At 43.2% G+C, this 16,507-nt stretch overlaps 1 protein-coding gene and 1 long non-coding RNA gene across 4 annotated transcripts in view; both read left to right on the forward strand.

The window, feature by feature from the left end:
- The window catches only part of COX16 (cytochrome c oxidase assembly factor COX16), a 55,238-nt gene extending 39,708 nt beyond the window's left edge, over positions 1 to 15,530 (forward strand). The window contains exon 3 of one of the 3 annotated variants that reach the window (XM_082227399.1): positions 12,350 to 14,097. In XM_082227399.1, coding sequence (XP_082083525.1) covers positions 12,350 to 12,568 — 219 coding nt within the window. In that variant the 3' untranslated portion in view covers positions 12,569 to 14,097. Of the gene's footprint in view, positions 1 to 12,349; positions 14,098 to 14,117 lie in introns of those variants that run through there. The other 2 variants (XM_082227398.1, XM_082227400.1) reach the window with 2 other exon arrangements.
- On the forward strand, positions 2,089 to 6,479 carry LOC309535161. Its single transcript, XR_014221032.1, has 2 exons — positions 2,089 to 2,861; positions 2,906 to 6,479. It is a non-coding gene; the product is annotated as an uncharacterized lncRNA (long non-coding RNA).
- Positions 15,531 to 16,507: the final 977 nt, after the last annotated feature.

The raw sequence follows: 16,507 nt of genomic DNA on the forward strand, positions 1-16,507 counted from the left end.
TACTCCACACCTGACATAATGTATGAGGGCAGGTGGCCATGTCTTGCCCAAAGCAGCCTCATGGGTCACATGGGGAGACCTGTTGGGTCAAAACTGACTCACAGGCAAGAGACTCGCCACCCCTGAATTGAGTTCTTTTTTGAAATACAAAGAGGAACATAGTCTTTAAAATATGTACAGTGGTACCTTAGGTTAAGTACTTAGTTCGTTCCGGAGGTCCGTTCTTAACCTGAAACTGTTCTTAACCTGAAGCATCATTTTAGCGAATAGGGCCTTCTGCTGCCAGAGCACGATTTCTGTTCTTATCCTGAAGCAAAGTTCTTAACCTGAAACACTATTTCTGGGTTAGCAGAGTCTGTAACCTGAAGTGTATGTAACCTGAAGCGTATGTAACCCGAGGTACCACTGTATAAGGAGTGGGCAGATTTTAGATCTGCATAATCTGATCCCCCACTCCAATCCTCCTCTCAACTCTTATACCTGACAGCTGGAACCTGGTGCCAAAGACATCCACTTAGAATTAAAGAATTCTGAGCCCAAAATTTTTTTAGGAGAACAAAAACAGAACAAAGCTTACAGTCCTACACAAAACTGCCGCCCCAATAACTTTTTTCATTTTAGCAGTTGGAACTGGGAATAGACATTTTGCTTTTGCTGTTGGGAGTCTGAAATCCGTGCCAGTTTTCCAGAAGTCGCTCTGAGATCTGCCAGTAGATCCTGATCCACCTTGCCCCCCCCCCGTTTCTGAATTACAAAAGGTTTCAACTTAGTACTTGTACCATATATTTCAAGAAAGCGCTTATGCCTCTGAATAATTACAAAGCTGTATTGTATAAGCTCTTGGGCTCCATGATCAGTGCAGATGGTGACAGCAGTCATGAAATTAAAAGACACCTGCTTCTTGGAAGAAAAGCGATGACAAACCTAGACAGCATCATAAAACAGAGACATCACCTTGACGACAAAGGTCCGTATAGTTAAAGCTATGGTTTTCCCAGTAGTGATGTATGGAAGTGAGAGCTGGACCATAAAGAAGGCTGATCGCCGAAGAATTGATGCTTTTGAATTATGGTGCTGGAGGGGACTCTTGAGAGTCCCATGGACTGCATGAAGATCAAATCTATCCATTCTGAAGGAAATCAGCCCTGAGTGCTCACTGAAAGGACAGATCCTGAAGCTGAAGCTCCAATACTTTGGCCACCTCATGAGAAGAGAAGACTTCCTGGAAAAGACCCTGATGCTGGAAAAGACTGAGGGCACAAGGAGAAGGGGACGACAGAGGACGAGATGGTTGGACAGTGTTCTCGAAGCTACCAGCATGAGTTTGACCAAACTGCGGGAGGCAGTGGAGGACAGGTGTGCCTGGCATGCGCTGGTCCATGAGGTCATGAAGAGTTGGACACTACTATACGACTAAACAATTGTATAAGATGAGCGAAGTTCTGCTTTGGATATGGTATTCAAGATCTCAAAGGAGAGCTACAATTGGTGCATATATTTATATAGCAAATGACTTCACTTTCAGGTCTATCATGAATTCTATCCTGTCTTGTGTTCTGGGAGTAAGCTCCTTCCCCCAGTTTCCCCCACATCCACCTAGAGAGTTTAAAGCATTCTGCTCACACACTTATATGTTCTTATGCAGTCAGCTAGGCCAGGCTGTCTCATTTGCCTAATAAATCATTGCTCTTTCTATAAGTGCCACCAGAACTAATGGGAATGTAGCTCTGCTTCTGGGATGCACCTTGTAAAGCAGATTGTAAAAATGCAAAGCATAGCATTTCATGCTTGGACACATTATTTGAAGCGGCGAGGCACGGGTGAAAATCCAAAAATAAACCAACACGGGTACAAGTGGCAAATGAATCCCTAACAGATAATTTGCTTTAAATAGTCAATAGAACTGTAGACTTAAAAACACACACCCTGAAATAACTTCCTCAGAGCTACAAAGTAGCATATTTATGTTAATTTTTTATCTTGCTTTTTCTCTGAGGAACTCGAGCAGCCATTCAGGCTAAGGTTACCAGATTTTTTTCAATGAATCCGGGGACACTTTTCAACTTCAATGTGTTTTGTATGGGGACTGATTTGTAAATCTGGGGACTGGCCCCAGGAAATGGGGACATCTGGTAACCTTAATTTAGGCCTTATACTCACAAAGGTGTCGAGGGAGACAGTTCCACTGTCGGAACAGCTCTTACCGTCATAAGGTTTTTCCATATGTTTAGTCGGAATCTCATTTCTTGTAACTTAAAGCCATTAGTTCGAGTCCTACTCTGCAGAGCAGCAGGAAACAAGCTTGCTCCCTCTCCCTTGTGACAGCTCTTTAGATATCTCTTCTCAGACTCCTCTTTCCCAGACTAAACATACCCCGCTCCTTCAACCGTTCCTCATAAGGTTTGGTTTCCAGACCCTTGATGAGTCAGGTGGGGACAGAAGCAGACATCACAAGAGCTCCAAAGTAGTAGCCTTCTGTTGCCACCTCTTTCTCTCTTACAGTAAGTCTTACCCCATAATAACTAGCCTTACAAAATACGTTGCAGGATTTCACTTTGAGTTTCCCTGCCCCTTCACGGGGAATTGGAGCAAGAGAATACACAGCAGAGTGACAGGTCACCACATGTTTTGCAGTAACGGACACGGACAGAGAGGGAAAAGTAGATGTGGGGCTGCTGCTCTCATCACAAAAGGCATGTGGCTGCTGCTGTCTGATTCTGGTCTGAGGCGATATGGTACCCTCTGAAACAATGGGGCCAATGGTGGTAGAGGCTGCAGGGAAAGGGGGAAATCGGCAAAGGTAGCTTCCCCATCCCTGTCGGTTGGATCTCTCCACTGGGTCAAAAGCCTTCAATGGATGTGTGAAGCCTTTCCATCCATGAAATTCAAAGTCTTCTGGGTACAGGCAAGTGACGTGCCCAAGGCAACCCGGTTGTGGTGGGTACCGTATCAGCCCGACTATAAACCACACCCGCAAATGAGCTGCACCTTTAAAATGCAAGGCTTATTTGTGGGTGTGACCTACCTCCCGGCACTACCGCCCTGAACGGGGGATGGGGATGCTTTGCCAGCGCTTGGTGCCCCACTCCCCAAGATGGTGTCGGCACATGGCTCCGAGTAGAATTCACATTTTAACTTTTCACAGTCGGAACATGGGGGGGAAAGGGCAGCTTATATTCAGGCCAATGCAGCGTTTTGTTTCCCACCAACAAGCCCAACACTCTGACTCCTGTACCACACTGCGTATGTGTTTTGAATATGTCTTGCTTATAACTGGAATAATGCATAGAGGAATTGAAAGAAAGAATCTGTTTCCCATCTTTTTCAAATTCTTTTTGTCCACACTTCCTCTTGTCATTTTCATCTTTCTCATTAGTCTGTTGGAACAACTTGCTCAAGCAGGTCCCAAACATAACACCCTGGAGGTAAAAATCTTAATATCTTTACATGTATTGTACTCCGTTTTTCTGCTTTTTCTGCTTTTATATTGATTTCCCATAAGAAAACTAATAATTGGATAGCTTCAGCAATCCTAGGGAAGATATAGTATAGTAAAATAAAGTCAGACACCATGCACGTGTTGGGTGGGTGGGTGCACAAACGCACACACTTTTTCAGTGGGGTAGGTGACAATTTTACCTCCAAGCTTATTAGCCTCCAGGTCTGGGGTCTGCCTTGCTTCTGCCTCTTCTCATTCATTCTTTCTGAACCTGTAAATGTGCGAATTAACAGTTTTCCAGAAAGAAACAATAACAGACTGTCCCTTCTGAAGGGATGTGACATGAGAAAGAGCCAAGAAAACCCAAGTTTTACTAATGCTCTACCAAGACTCTAAACTAATGGCTCCACTAGGCTCCTTCCTGCTTGGGCATGGTTGGCAGCAGGGGAAATTGTCCCTGTTTAAATGGAGCCAATGTGATGTAAAATAAATAACTTAATCCCCGTGACAACACAGTACCTGACTTTGTTGGATGTCTATTCATTTGCAAAGTGCAAAATAGCCCAGGGTCTAGCTGAGCAGAGGTTGTTTTCTCCTCCTTCCACCTAACAATCCTTTGCTTGTCTTGAACATTTAAGCTAACCCTCTTTGGGATGGAGCTTGAGGGAACCAGCTGGATCTCAAGTGTGCTCTGTGCTTGAGCCTTGCCTCTGCTAGATACTCACCTGACCTGGAAGCTTGCACAGGCCTTTCCCAAAAGTGACAGTTCTGTCGCATATACTGTCAAGTCATTGCATATCTCTGTCTATTCCAATTCATGGTGCTTGCAGGAGGTTATGTTGTGTTTCCGTCGTGCAGAGACTGCTTCCTTACACTCATCTGCATGGAGAAAAGCCAGCTGGGAAGTAGCAAATACAGATCCTGCAATATCATGGAAAATTGGGAGAGGGAACAAAGGAACACCCACATTTTTCTTCCAAGCACAAGCATTGGTGGATCACAGGGGAAGTAGCCGACCTTGCCTGAGTCTCTCGTCTTATCTCTGACTGTTACGGCATGCATGTTTTCTCAAAAGTATTGATGCATCCAGTCTCCTCCACCTTACATTAATTAATTAATTAAGGATTAAGTCATCCCCCTTCAACTACCTCCTTCCTATATGCACCTTAATCAAACTTGTTGAAGACACCCTAATTCTTGTACTGAAAGTGTGTACTTGTCCCCCTCTACTCCAGTTCCCCGTTGACATGTAGTGTAACTCAAGACCACACAGCATGTGGTCAGGGAAAAACTCAGTTTAGGTGACTTCATTCTCTCTCCCCGTTCCCCCCGAAGACACGTGCACTTCTGAGGGGTGAAAAAGGTGTTCAGGGCCCACACACAATTAGGTGTTTTTGTCAAGCAACTGGTACACACTGGATGGGTTATCTTCATGCTAGAAGGGAGGAGCTGATCTTGCTCAGCCATTAAGTGATGGCATCACACTTGGGGAATGGGAACTGAGGCAAGGAGAGAGAGGCCTTTCATACCTCATACTAGAGTAACTGAGCTGAAGGAACTGAAGATTTCAAGCTATATATGGAATAGCCATAGGCTGCACATGCTATACCTTCAAAGCACATATGAAGTTCCTTTTCCCCTCCCAAGAACTCTAGTTTACCCCTTCACAGAGTTACAGTTCCCAGCAACCCTTTAACAAACTACAGTGCCCATAATTCTTTGAGGGAGGGAATGTGCTTTGAATATGCTCTAAAGGTATAGTGTGCAAGCAGGCTAAGTTGTCTACATAGACATTCTGTAAACTCTAGACTTCAGGCTGGATCTACACATGAAAATAAAAGAGGTGGTAAAGCCTTGGTGAAATAGGCTACATCATTTGAGGTTGCTTGCAGTGGATATTCCTGACAGAAAAGAGAAATACAATCTGCACAGCAGATTCTAGCCCCTACCTTATATCTCCACAAATTCTCATTTCTTCTGGCTTTCTTTTCTTTTATGTGGGGAAGCATTCTAAAAATGATATTCCACCACATGAAGCCTTCGGTCCGGACTTTATCACCTCTTTCTGCTGAATGAGTAGACTGAGGGTATTGCCACACTAGTGTTTTAATGTGCAAGAGCCATGGTTTGTACATTCGCTTTGCGTGAGGTATCCATATGACACACAGCCATACTTTCTCCCCACCCCCACCCCTGGTTCTGTCAACTTTTCCCATATCATAATTTTTTTGACCTTTTTAAAAAGAAGAGCAGTGCATTCTTCTCAAGTGGAGACAGCCTTAGTGCCACCCTTCTGACCTCTGAAAGAGGTGTGTGTTTCGGGTGTGCACTGACATTTAGGGAAGACAAATCTATCGCCACTTTGCACACGTCTTTCCCTATCCTTTGCCCTGTTTCTCAGAGCAACTTGCTTGGCTTGATTGATTGCTGTTCAAGAGGCGGGGGAGAAAAGACGAACCTGTCTCCTGTCTTTGGCTGCAATTTTATTTTTGTCACTTTTCCTGTCTTCTGATTAAGTGGCAGCTTCTCCTTGTAGCTCTCTGGGCCCCCCACCTTCTGAACACCCAAGGGAGGCAAGCAGCTCTGTCCCCAGGCAAGTGCCCTCTTTTTCCTGTTGGATCCCCTCACTGCTGCTCCCAAACCAGCAAAGTCACAACACATCTATAACCAGTTCCTTCTCTCCCAATGTCTTCTTTATTTTTAAACTTGTGCCGTTTCTTCTTAATGAAATAGTTTAACTGCAGGTACTGCAGGAGTTAATGAATTCCAACCACAGCATAGTGAATGGGTGAGAGCCTGAACAATGGGGAGAAGGCAGGGTCACGAGCCACTTTCTCTCCCCCCCCCCCAACTAAATTGTGAATGGTTTGTTCACAGTTTGCTAATATATTATAGCATACAAAGGGTATATGACAAAAATTTGGCTACAGACAAAAACTGAAAGGCATAAATTCCACAGCAACCCCTACCCTCCAATACATACAGACTAAATCCACTTACATCTCACCTTTAATAGAGCACTTAAAAAAAAAAGTAAACACCAACCCAAAACATGAATGCTTTGACCTCAGTTCTTAATTTGGATTCTGCAATGTAGCTTAAAAAAGGGGTTCAAACACACTCAAGTTCCTGAGCATAACTAGGATTTAAACTCCCGATATTTGTGTAATGAAACGAAAATCACTTTTTAAAAAATCTGTACATGGTACCCCATTAGCTCCAACAGAATGCTAGTGTAAACCTGTGTGTGTAAGGTACGCCATGCAGAGGTCTTCATAAGCCAAGCACTTTGAATACATATGCATTTTAACTACAGCACACCAGTTTCTGCTCCAAACCCCACAGCCTTCTCAAGTGAGCTGGAAGGCCCGATCCCAAGAAACCTCCTGCACCCTTTCTCGGCCCATCAGCCACTTCTCCCGCTCCAGGAGCTAAGGAGCAAAGGAAGATTAGAAGGATGGTCATCCTGGCTGACTAGGAGCAGTGGCATGAGGCATGGAAAGTGCTAACTCAACACTGTTGATAAAGCAAATAAGAAGCTACCCACTCTTCTGGCAGAGTTCAAAATCTCTCTTACATAACTACTCAACTGTTTTGCCTCCTGGGTGTGCAAGAGGGTTTATCCACACTTACTTTTCCTTCACTCTTTCCAGGCACCATCCGCACTTTAAAATTCTGTGTCCGAATGCCCCTTTTTTTGTCTCTGCCTGTGAAAACCCTCACTGCAAAGCTAAATTGGAGCAAACAGCAGTCAGTAGAAAACGCAAATCGATGTTTGCTCTGAGTGAGTGCTAAAGAGCAGGTTTTTGCAGGGAAAGCACCGGAGCATAAAAACCCCAACACTCAGACGTGGAGCTTTAAAGTGGGAACCTATTCCTGGGAAGAGCAGGGCAAAAGGGAAGGGTCAATAAGCCCTGTATGAGCATGAGAGAATGAACTTTAGCAGTCTGTTGGTGAAGAAAAGGGCAAAGGTAAATATTTTTCACCGTTAGTGTGAAATATATATCTATATAAAACACTCTATCCTCGCCCCCTCCCCAGCTGTGTGGTCTGTCAATTACAGTGACACGTAGCTTAGAACAGGAGAGCAATAACATTAGCACTCGGCTCCCTTTGTCATGGAGGTACCGTATTTTTCGTCCCATAGGACGCACCGGCCCATAGGAAGCACCCAGTTTTTTTGGGGGGGGAAATAAAGGGGGGGAAAGGTGTTCAGGGCCCACACACAATTAGGTGTTTTTGTCAAGCAACTAGTACACACTGGATGGGTTATCTTCATGCTAGAAGGGAAGAGCTGATCTTGCTCAGCCATTAAGTGATGGCATCACACTTGGGGAATGGGAACTGAGGCAAGGAGAGAGAGGCTGTCCATACCTCATCATACTAGAGTAACTGAGCTGAAGGAACTGAAGATTTCAAGCTATATATGGGATAGCCATAGGCTGCACATGCTATACCTTCAAAGCACATTTGAAGCTCCTTTTCCCCTCCCAAGAACTCTAGTTTACCCCCTCACAGAGTTACAGTTCCCAGCAACCCTTTAACAAACTACAGTGCCCATAATTCTTTGAGGGAGGGAATGTGCTTTGAATATGCTCTAAAGGTATAGTGTGCAAGCAGGCTAAGTTGTCTACATAGACATTCTGTAAACTCTAGACTTCAGGCTGGATCTACACATGAAAATAAAAGAGGTGGTAAAGCCTTGGTGAAATAGGCTGCATCATTTCAGGTTGCTTGCAGTGGATATTACTGACAGGAAAGAGAAATACAATCCGCACAGCAGATTCTAGCCCCTACCTTATATCTCCACAAATTCTCCCAGGTCATTTCTTCTGGCTTTCTTTTCTTTTATGTGTGGAAGCATTCTTTTTTTTTTAATTTAATTTTTATTAGTTTCAAATTCATTATGCAACACCAAACATTAAAGCAACAAAAAAGACAAACAAAACACAAGAAAACAACGAAAAAGAAGAAAAACATTACATAACATAAAACACCAACAAGTTAAACTTACAATAACTAAATAACTAAATCACACAACAATAGTTGACTTCCCTTCAACTCAGTTTTGGAATATGTTTCCTATCTGCAGTTTCGTTTTCTTAAAACTCTTTGCGTCGCAAGCGTTATATCGAGCCTACTGTGATTTTTAGATTATTTACATCTGTTTCAATATATGTCATAAATTTATTCCATTCATTATTAAACTTTGTACCTTTTTGGTTTCTTATTTTCTGTGTCATTTTTGCCAATTCTATATAGTCAAATAATTTTGATTGCCACTCATTTATAGTTGGGATTTTTGATGTCTTCAAGTTTTGTGCTATTAGTGTTCTAGCAGCCACTGTTGCATATTGGAAAAATGTTTGGTCTTCCTTTTTAATTTCTTCTCCAGTTATCCCCAGAAGGAAGGCCTCGGGGTTTTTTGTGAAGGTATATTTAAATATTTTTTTTAATTCATTGTAAATAGATTCCCAAAACTTTCTAATTACTTCACAAGACCACCACATGTGGTAAAAATTGCCTTCTTTAATCTTGCATTTCCAGCATAATTTGTCTCCGGTTTTATACATTTTTTCTAATTTTACCGGCGTGATGTACCACCTGTACATCATTTTATTCATGTTCTCTCTAAGTGTTGTACGTGCTGAAAATTTCATACCTTTATTCCAAAGTTTCTTCCACTTATCAAACTCTATGTTGTATCCAAAGTCTATCGAAGCATTCTAAAAATGATATTCCACCGCATGAAGCCTTCTGTCCAGACTTCATCACCTCTTTCTGCTGAATGAGTAAAGGTAAAGATAAAGGGACCCCTGACCATTAGGTCCAGTCGCGGACGACTCTGGGGTTGCGTGATCATCTCGCTTTACTGGCCGAGGGAGCCGGCTTCCGGGTCATGTGGCCAGCATGACTAAGCAACTTCTGGCGAACCAGAGTAGCTCACAGAAATGCAGTTTACCTTCCCGCCGGAGCGGTACCTATTTATCTACTTTGCACTTTGACGTGCTTTCGAACTGCTAGGTTGGCAGGAGCAGGGACCGAACAACGGGAGCTCACCACGTCGCGGGGATTCGAACTACCGACCTTCTGATCAGCAAGTCCTAGGCTCCGTGGTTTAACCCACAGTGCCACCCGCGTCCCGCTGAATGAGTAGACTGAGGGTATTGCTACAGTAGTGTTTTAATGTTCAAGAGCCATGATTTGTACATTCGCTTTGCGTGAGGTATCCATGTGACACACGGCCATACTTTCTCCCCACCCCCACCCCTGGTTCTGTCAACTTTTCCCATATCATAATTTTTTTGACCTTTTTAAAAAGAAGAGCAGTGCATTCTTCTCAAGTGGAGACAGCCTTAGTGCCACCCTTCTGACCTCTGAAAGAGGTGTGTGTTTCGGGTGTGCGCTGACATTTAGGGAAGACAAATCTATTGCCACTTTGCACACGTCTTTCCCTATCCTTTGCCCTGTTGCTCACCGACCCCTCTCACTCTCCAAGCTTCAGCGAAAGCCTGCATTTGCCCCATAGGACGCACACAGATTTCCCCTTCATTTTTGGAGGGGGAAAAGTGCGTTCTATAGGGCGAAAAATACGGTACTTTAAACTTTGTGATTAGTATTCTTATTCTCTGTTACAATAATGAACTCTTAACAACTTCCAACAAACTTTGGAGTACTGATGCTCTTGTCCCTTTACCTATTTCCCACTTTGAGTTCACACTTCCATTGCAACACATTAAAGCATTACGAATGTGCAGCCACACCTCTCTTTATGTGCTGAAGGTGGGATCAATGCTGGGGTACCTTTGCCAATATACATTAGACAAGGCATCCAAGTATCTGCAGATTTGTCCTTCACTTTAGGTCCTCTGCTAGCTCTGCAATGTTGTATAAGCTTCTCAGGCAAGGCAAGCTGCCAGACTTTGGCAGTCCATCCCTTTACCAAAAAGCTTGCTGTCTTCCAGTGACATGCTCTTTCTGTCTGAGTAACTACCAACATGAACACAGTCATTTCTTTATGCACTAGTTCCCCTTTTTGTGTTTCCAAAACTAACAACAGAGTCATTGCCAGATCCAGAAGGAATGAACCACACTTCAAGGTGCCGTTGATCCAAGTACATTGGTGCCTCATAAGTGGCCTGACATAATCTCTCTCTCTCTCTCTCTCTCTCTCTCTCCCTCTCCCTCTCCCTCTCCCTCTCCCTCTCTCTCTCCCTCTCTCTCTCTCTCTCTCTCTGTGTTTGTGTTTGTGTTTTGGTTGAAATAATTATATCCTCTCCCATTACAAATTAGAATTGGCAAAGAGTGCATAACATTGCTCAGGAATTCTAAGATACCAGTTTTGGAATCAGTGGTTAAAATCTGCAGAGTTTTGAAAGATTTGGGTCACCATCTTGATACAAAATGGCATCCAATTAGACAAAACTGACAAAAACCACTGCTCCTTCATTTCAAACACCATCATGCAAATTTTGATTATGATTTGATTAAAATTTGCAGTTTTGAAAAGCTCAGTCTGCCATCTTATTTCTTTATTAGTTATTTTTTATCCTGCCTTTCTTCCCAAAAGAGCCCAAACATCAAAATATTAAACCAATAATTCAAAATACTGTCCAATTATATGCAACTATAGAGAAATCCTACTCTTTGATCTTTGGAACCATTTGGTTACAATATCTTAAGAGGTGTTCAAATGCATAGAGAACAGGCAAAGAGACAAACCGCTTTCCAAAATATATAATAAATGAACTTTTTATTCTTATCATAGAATGTTTTACCAGAGGGCTCTTGAATTGTCAGCTGTTCACTTTTGCGGCCCTGTCTTACTTCTTGATGAAGTTTCTTAATAAGGTTCTGTTTAGGATCTTCTGTGGAATGCCAGAAGCCATTTGATGTTCAATGCTACCTTTCCCAGTAGAACAGTATTTAACACAGTGGCCAAATAATGGACTAGAGCAGACTATGCTCCTGTAAAGCTTCTGCACAATCCATGCACAGTTGACATACAGAAGAAATTGCACCAGTTGTATGTCTGCATCACTAGTAGGAGCCCTGACCTGTAAGGAATCTGCCTCCCCATAGGAGGTTGTTAGTTGGAGAGAAACCATTCACATTCACTAGATATTAAACTTTCAGTCACTGGCCCAGCAACAAAAGGCAAGAAATAGCAACTCTTTAGTCTCTTTCTCTCAAAAAAACCCCCCCCAACCAGCAAGATGAAAAATTGAGTTGGTAATAGAGCAACAAAACTTTTTGGCTCAGGGAGTATAAAATGCCTTAACCAGACAGAAGGTGGTTTGAGGTTCTCACTTAAAAGGAATCATGGGGGCCCTTCTTAAACAGAATAAATTGGCTATAAAAGACATCTTATTGATTGAAGGGGAGGTGGAGTATGTTGGCCCCTGTTCATATTTCCTTTTGGATTTTATTTGCTGCATTTAAAACCCACAGTTGTGTTCATCTAGTCTCTTTTTTATGTGGCTCTTGAAATATCTCATGGCTTATGTTATGTACTGAGTTGAATAGGATCCAAAAGGCAGCAGTCTGATTGGTCCTAGAACAATAGGATTCAGAATGCAGCAGTCTGATTGGTCCACAGGAGCCACTCAATCCAGCTCCAGGTGGAAGTGAATCCGCAACCTGATTGGCCTACAGATGAATCCCGGAATTAGCCAATCATGTATGGCCCATTGTGTAAATAATGTATATAAAGCAGACATTCTGGGGGAACTTCCATTCCTCCTCACCACTATGAGCTGAATAAAGAGCATGAAATCCACTCTCGACTCCCAGTATATTTCAGCTTACAACGGTGAATGCAAAATGAAGAGCCATGTCTTGCTCTGTTAGTCTCATAGTTTTAAACACTCCAAACCATGCATATTTTTTTAATGTTTCACCTTACTTCAGTACCTGAGAATGCTTGTCAGTAGTTTGGGTCCCACTACTTTGGAGATCACAGATGAGGAACCTGAGGTCTGGGAGATCAAGGCTGCTCTCCCAGTCTACCTGGCCCTTGGGGACTCTCCACGGGTCACACCCCTCTTCCGAGCCACACACCCTCGCCAGGCTTGCTTCGCACCTTCGTTGTGTGCTTTGGCCAGGCTAGAATGTGTCTTTGGCATCTGATCCTTCATCTTGCTGGCCTGGATGAAGGGTAGAGGGTGCTTCTGTGTGTGTAGAAACTAGCTCACTGTACAAAGATCATGTTTACATTCATTTGTTCCCACCCACCACTGTCCTGTGGGTGCCAATAGGTTGCCTTCAAGGGAATGAGGCACTGAAGATGAAAAAGGTCCCCCCCACACACATCTACATCTTTCTGCACCCCACACCATTATTACTATTACTGTAATTACTGGGCAAGTTGTACAGTAGCTTGCTTATTCCTTGGCTAGAAAAATATTTCCATATAAGATATGGTAAATGAAAGAATTTATTTGATTGATCCACCCCAGAGGAACGAATACTCTTTTCACTGCTCCTGCCAGCCAGTCAGGGAATTACTGCCTACTTGGAGTAGCTGGAGCCATTTTATACTAGGGTTGCCATATTTCAAAAAGTCTGGGAATTTACAGACGTATGGCAACCCTATTTTATACAAGCATCTCTTTTTTTGCTTTAGCCTGCCTTCTGTCTTTATCCACTCCTGGGTTACAAACATAAACAAGCCTGCTGGACCAGGTCAAAGGCTAATCTAGTCTCATAGTAGCCAAACAGATGCCTATCAGAAGCCCCCTAACTTGAGTTCAACAGGGCTTGGAACATCTTCCTAAATATATTTTCGGTAGGTATCACTAGTTTGCCTTTTCTCCATAACAAAACAAAGCTGGATAAAATACGTTTTCTAATCCATTTTGACTACATCTGAACTCCGTGATTGTTAGTGGGCAAGAATAATGTAGTTAGGGCAACCTCACATAGTTAAGTTGTGGGTAGAAAATTTAGAAAACAACTTTGATGGCTATGCCAGCCTTGTGATAAGGCAGTGACTAAAATTACAGTAAGCCTTGCATTCTTAGCACTACAGCTGACAAAAAATACCCAGCAGCCCCCTTACTTTATTCTTCAGCAGGGATGGGAGTCTTTAGGTTTGAGTTGGGAAATGGTGGTGGTGGTTTCACAGCCACAGTAAAAATAAAATAAAATCATTTGACGGCTGGGCCTCATTGACTTCCCGTTGTGTGCATTCACATGCTGTGCTCTTGCTCCTCCAAACACACCAGTTTTGTAGGTAACTGAACAGGTAGCTTAGCTGTTGAGAGCCACTTCAGAGGGGAAACGGCTTCCAGGAACAAGAGGAGCAGTACTGCTTCTTATTTCCCACACAAATTCCACCTGCTTCAGAAGTTGAGAACGGGTGAAGTCAAAAGCAAGATACAACAAAATGTAAGAGATGCTCCAGGGGTGCTGCAAAGAGTCAGGTACTTATCTTGCTTCTCCAGTCTGAGTGTCCCTGTTTTTCTTTAGCTACAGAGAAATAGCGGTGCTCACGCTGAATTGTGGCTTCATTTGTGTTGATCTTGGGATGCTTCCTTAATGGTTTCCTCTACAAATCTTAGTCGTTATGTGTTCCACAGGAGACGCTTTAATTTATAAAGAGAACCTGAGGGTGTTTAGAATGTTTTCCTTCTTGCTTATTAGTTTATTTTCTTCTTGTTGTTGTTTATGCCTACAGAAATTGAAAGATGCCAACTTTGACGACTGGAAGAACATCAGAGGGCCCCGTCCATGGGAAGATTCCAAGTCTTTACAAGAGCAGAAGCGGTAGCGCCAGCAAAGCCTTGGCTGGAGGCCAGCCTCACTGCCTTCGCTTGGTGTGACCTTGAACTGTTTCTTTCCGGCAGACGGGTGAAGCAGTAGCTAACCCTAGCATGAAAAGAACCGTTTTGATCTGACAGAATGTCTTAGCAGAAGCCTTGTAAATAAACACTGTGAAGCACTGTGTTTCCCAATGATTAGCAATATTCTACCCAGGGGCTGCCAACCTTTTTGGACCCATGGGCATCTTTGCAAACCAAAGAAACTGTCGGCACCATATGCACACCGCAACCTGTTCTATTAGTACAAAGGAATGCTTCTTTTAAACATAGGAGGGATCCGATAGGTACCAGGGAATGCCTCTGCAAGCTCATGTTTGTCTGCAAGCACCACATTAACGATTCCTCTACTACACACATTTCTAGAATGGGCTGACCATTTCCCACTAAGAACATCAAGAGTTTATTTTTGCTTCTTCAGCGGATTTAAGGACAGAATCCTCACACCAAAAGGTGGGTTGCTATTTAGCTACTCAGTCCAGGTTCTTGCCTTATTGATAGGTCCAGCCAGGTCTGGCGCTAGATCTTACAGTGATCCAAGCAAGGAGTCCCTTCAGGACCAACCTTCAGATTTTATTTTTGATTGCATTTCCAAAACACTTCACAGCTTCAATACATGACTTGCATACACAATTTATCCCCATCATATAAGGCATTACAATTTTGAACATGGATCTGATCGCAGTGACTAACGTGGTTTTTATAATTTATTGTAATTTCCCCCAAGAATAATGATAAAGAACACAAACATAACACTGGTCACAGAGGGCAGGATTACCAGCTATATAATGAAGTTTCACTGTTCGGGCAATTTGTTCAGCTCTTGAGTGGATAGTTGAGAGGATAGCCCATGACACATGTCTCCCAAGGGTAGCACCCAGTCAGTAGCCTGGGATGCCTGCCCCTAAATCCAGCCCTGGGCCATCTAAATGGTGATTTCTTGCAGCCAGCACCATATTACCCCACAGAGGTGCAATGGGCTTCTTCACGATACAGCTTTGGCAAATGTTGAAGATGCGTGTTTTCCAGACCCACCATGTTCCTGCAACTGTAATCTATTTTAACAGTTTTTAATTTTAAATTGCTGCAACATGCACTTGGACCTGCTGGTGAGGGTGGGCAATAAATTTATTATTCATAATAATATAGCAATAATAAAACTAAATACGTCCAAGCAGTGGGACAGTTTTTGAGGTGGGCGGGCAGGACAGCAAAAGGCTTCAGTGCTAGTCAGGGCATGTTTCTTCCTTCAATAAATCATTGGAATTGTTGCTTTTGTTTCTAAGTCCATTTCTAAGTTCATGCCCTTTGGGCCAGCAGAACTTTGGTCCATCTAGCCTGGTATTGTCTATTCTGGACAGAAAATGCTCAGAGCTGACAATCCTGGCATCTCCGTCAGGTCTTTTTCAGCCTTGGTACTTTAGATCTTTTAATGCAGGGGTTGTCAACTTGGGGGGGGGGGCGGCTGTGGGCACATTTCCAAACCAGAGAAATTGCCACAGGCATGCTCCACGATGGGTTCTGTTTGCTCCAGTAGAATGCTTCTTCCAAGCTTTATTTCAGGGGCGTGCATGCAAAGCATGTGCTGTAACTGCTGAGCACTGGCCTAGAAAGGCTATTGGAATTTGGATTGTGGTCATGGATGTTTTAGTTGAGATTCCTGCGTTGCAGGGCGTTGGACTAAATGACCCTATGATTCTTAAGCCTGTTTCAAGCTTCCTAGCTGTCTGCCTGTGTGGGGCAGGGAGAACTTGACAAGACCATCCCTTAAGGACTTGCAGTGATCCATAGGTAACCTTTTCTTGCACAGAGAGTTCCATTTGCTGTTACGAGATGCTATAGTCTAGCACTTCCCAGAGGACTTATTGTTGTTCCATTAGCCTCAGTTGTGCCTCATGAATGGCTCATTCTGCCTGCTACATATTTTATTTTGCAGTGGTCTTGCTGCTGGCAGCTTTTCCCTGTGCGAAATCTAAGAGTCTTTATATGCGATGTGCGATCCAGTACACACACACACACACACACACACACACACTGAAGTGTGGCACTTTGTAAGAGCATTTTCTCATCATGCCCCCTCCGTCTCTTGAGATTTAGGGAGGCCAAGCCCAGTTATTTTATTCCATCGTCTTGTGTGATTCTTTCTGCATTAATATTTGGAAAATATTTATTTTAAATATATTTATATCTTTCCAGACATGAATACAAATCAAGGTGGCAAACAAACAAAAAATAAAGCTTCCGTGGA

Source organism: Podarcis vaucheri (genome assembly GCF_965113315.1).
Source record: "Podarcis vaucheri genome assembly, chromosome: 1".
Classification (NCBI taxonomy): Eukaryota; Metazoa; Chordata; class Lepidosauria; order Squamata; family Lacertidae; genus Podarcis; species Podarcis vaucheri.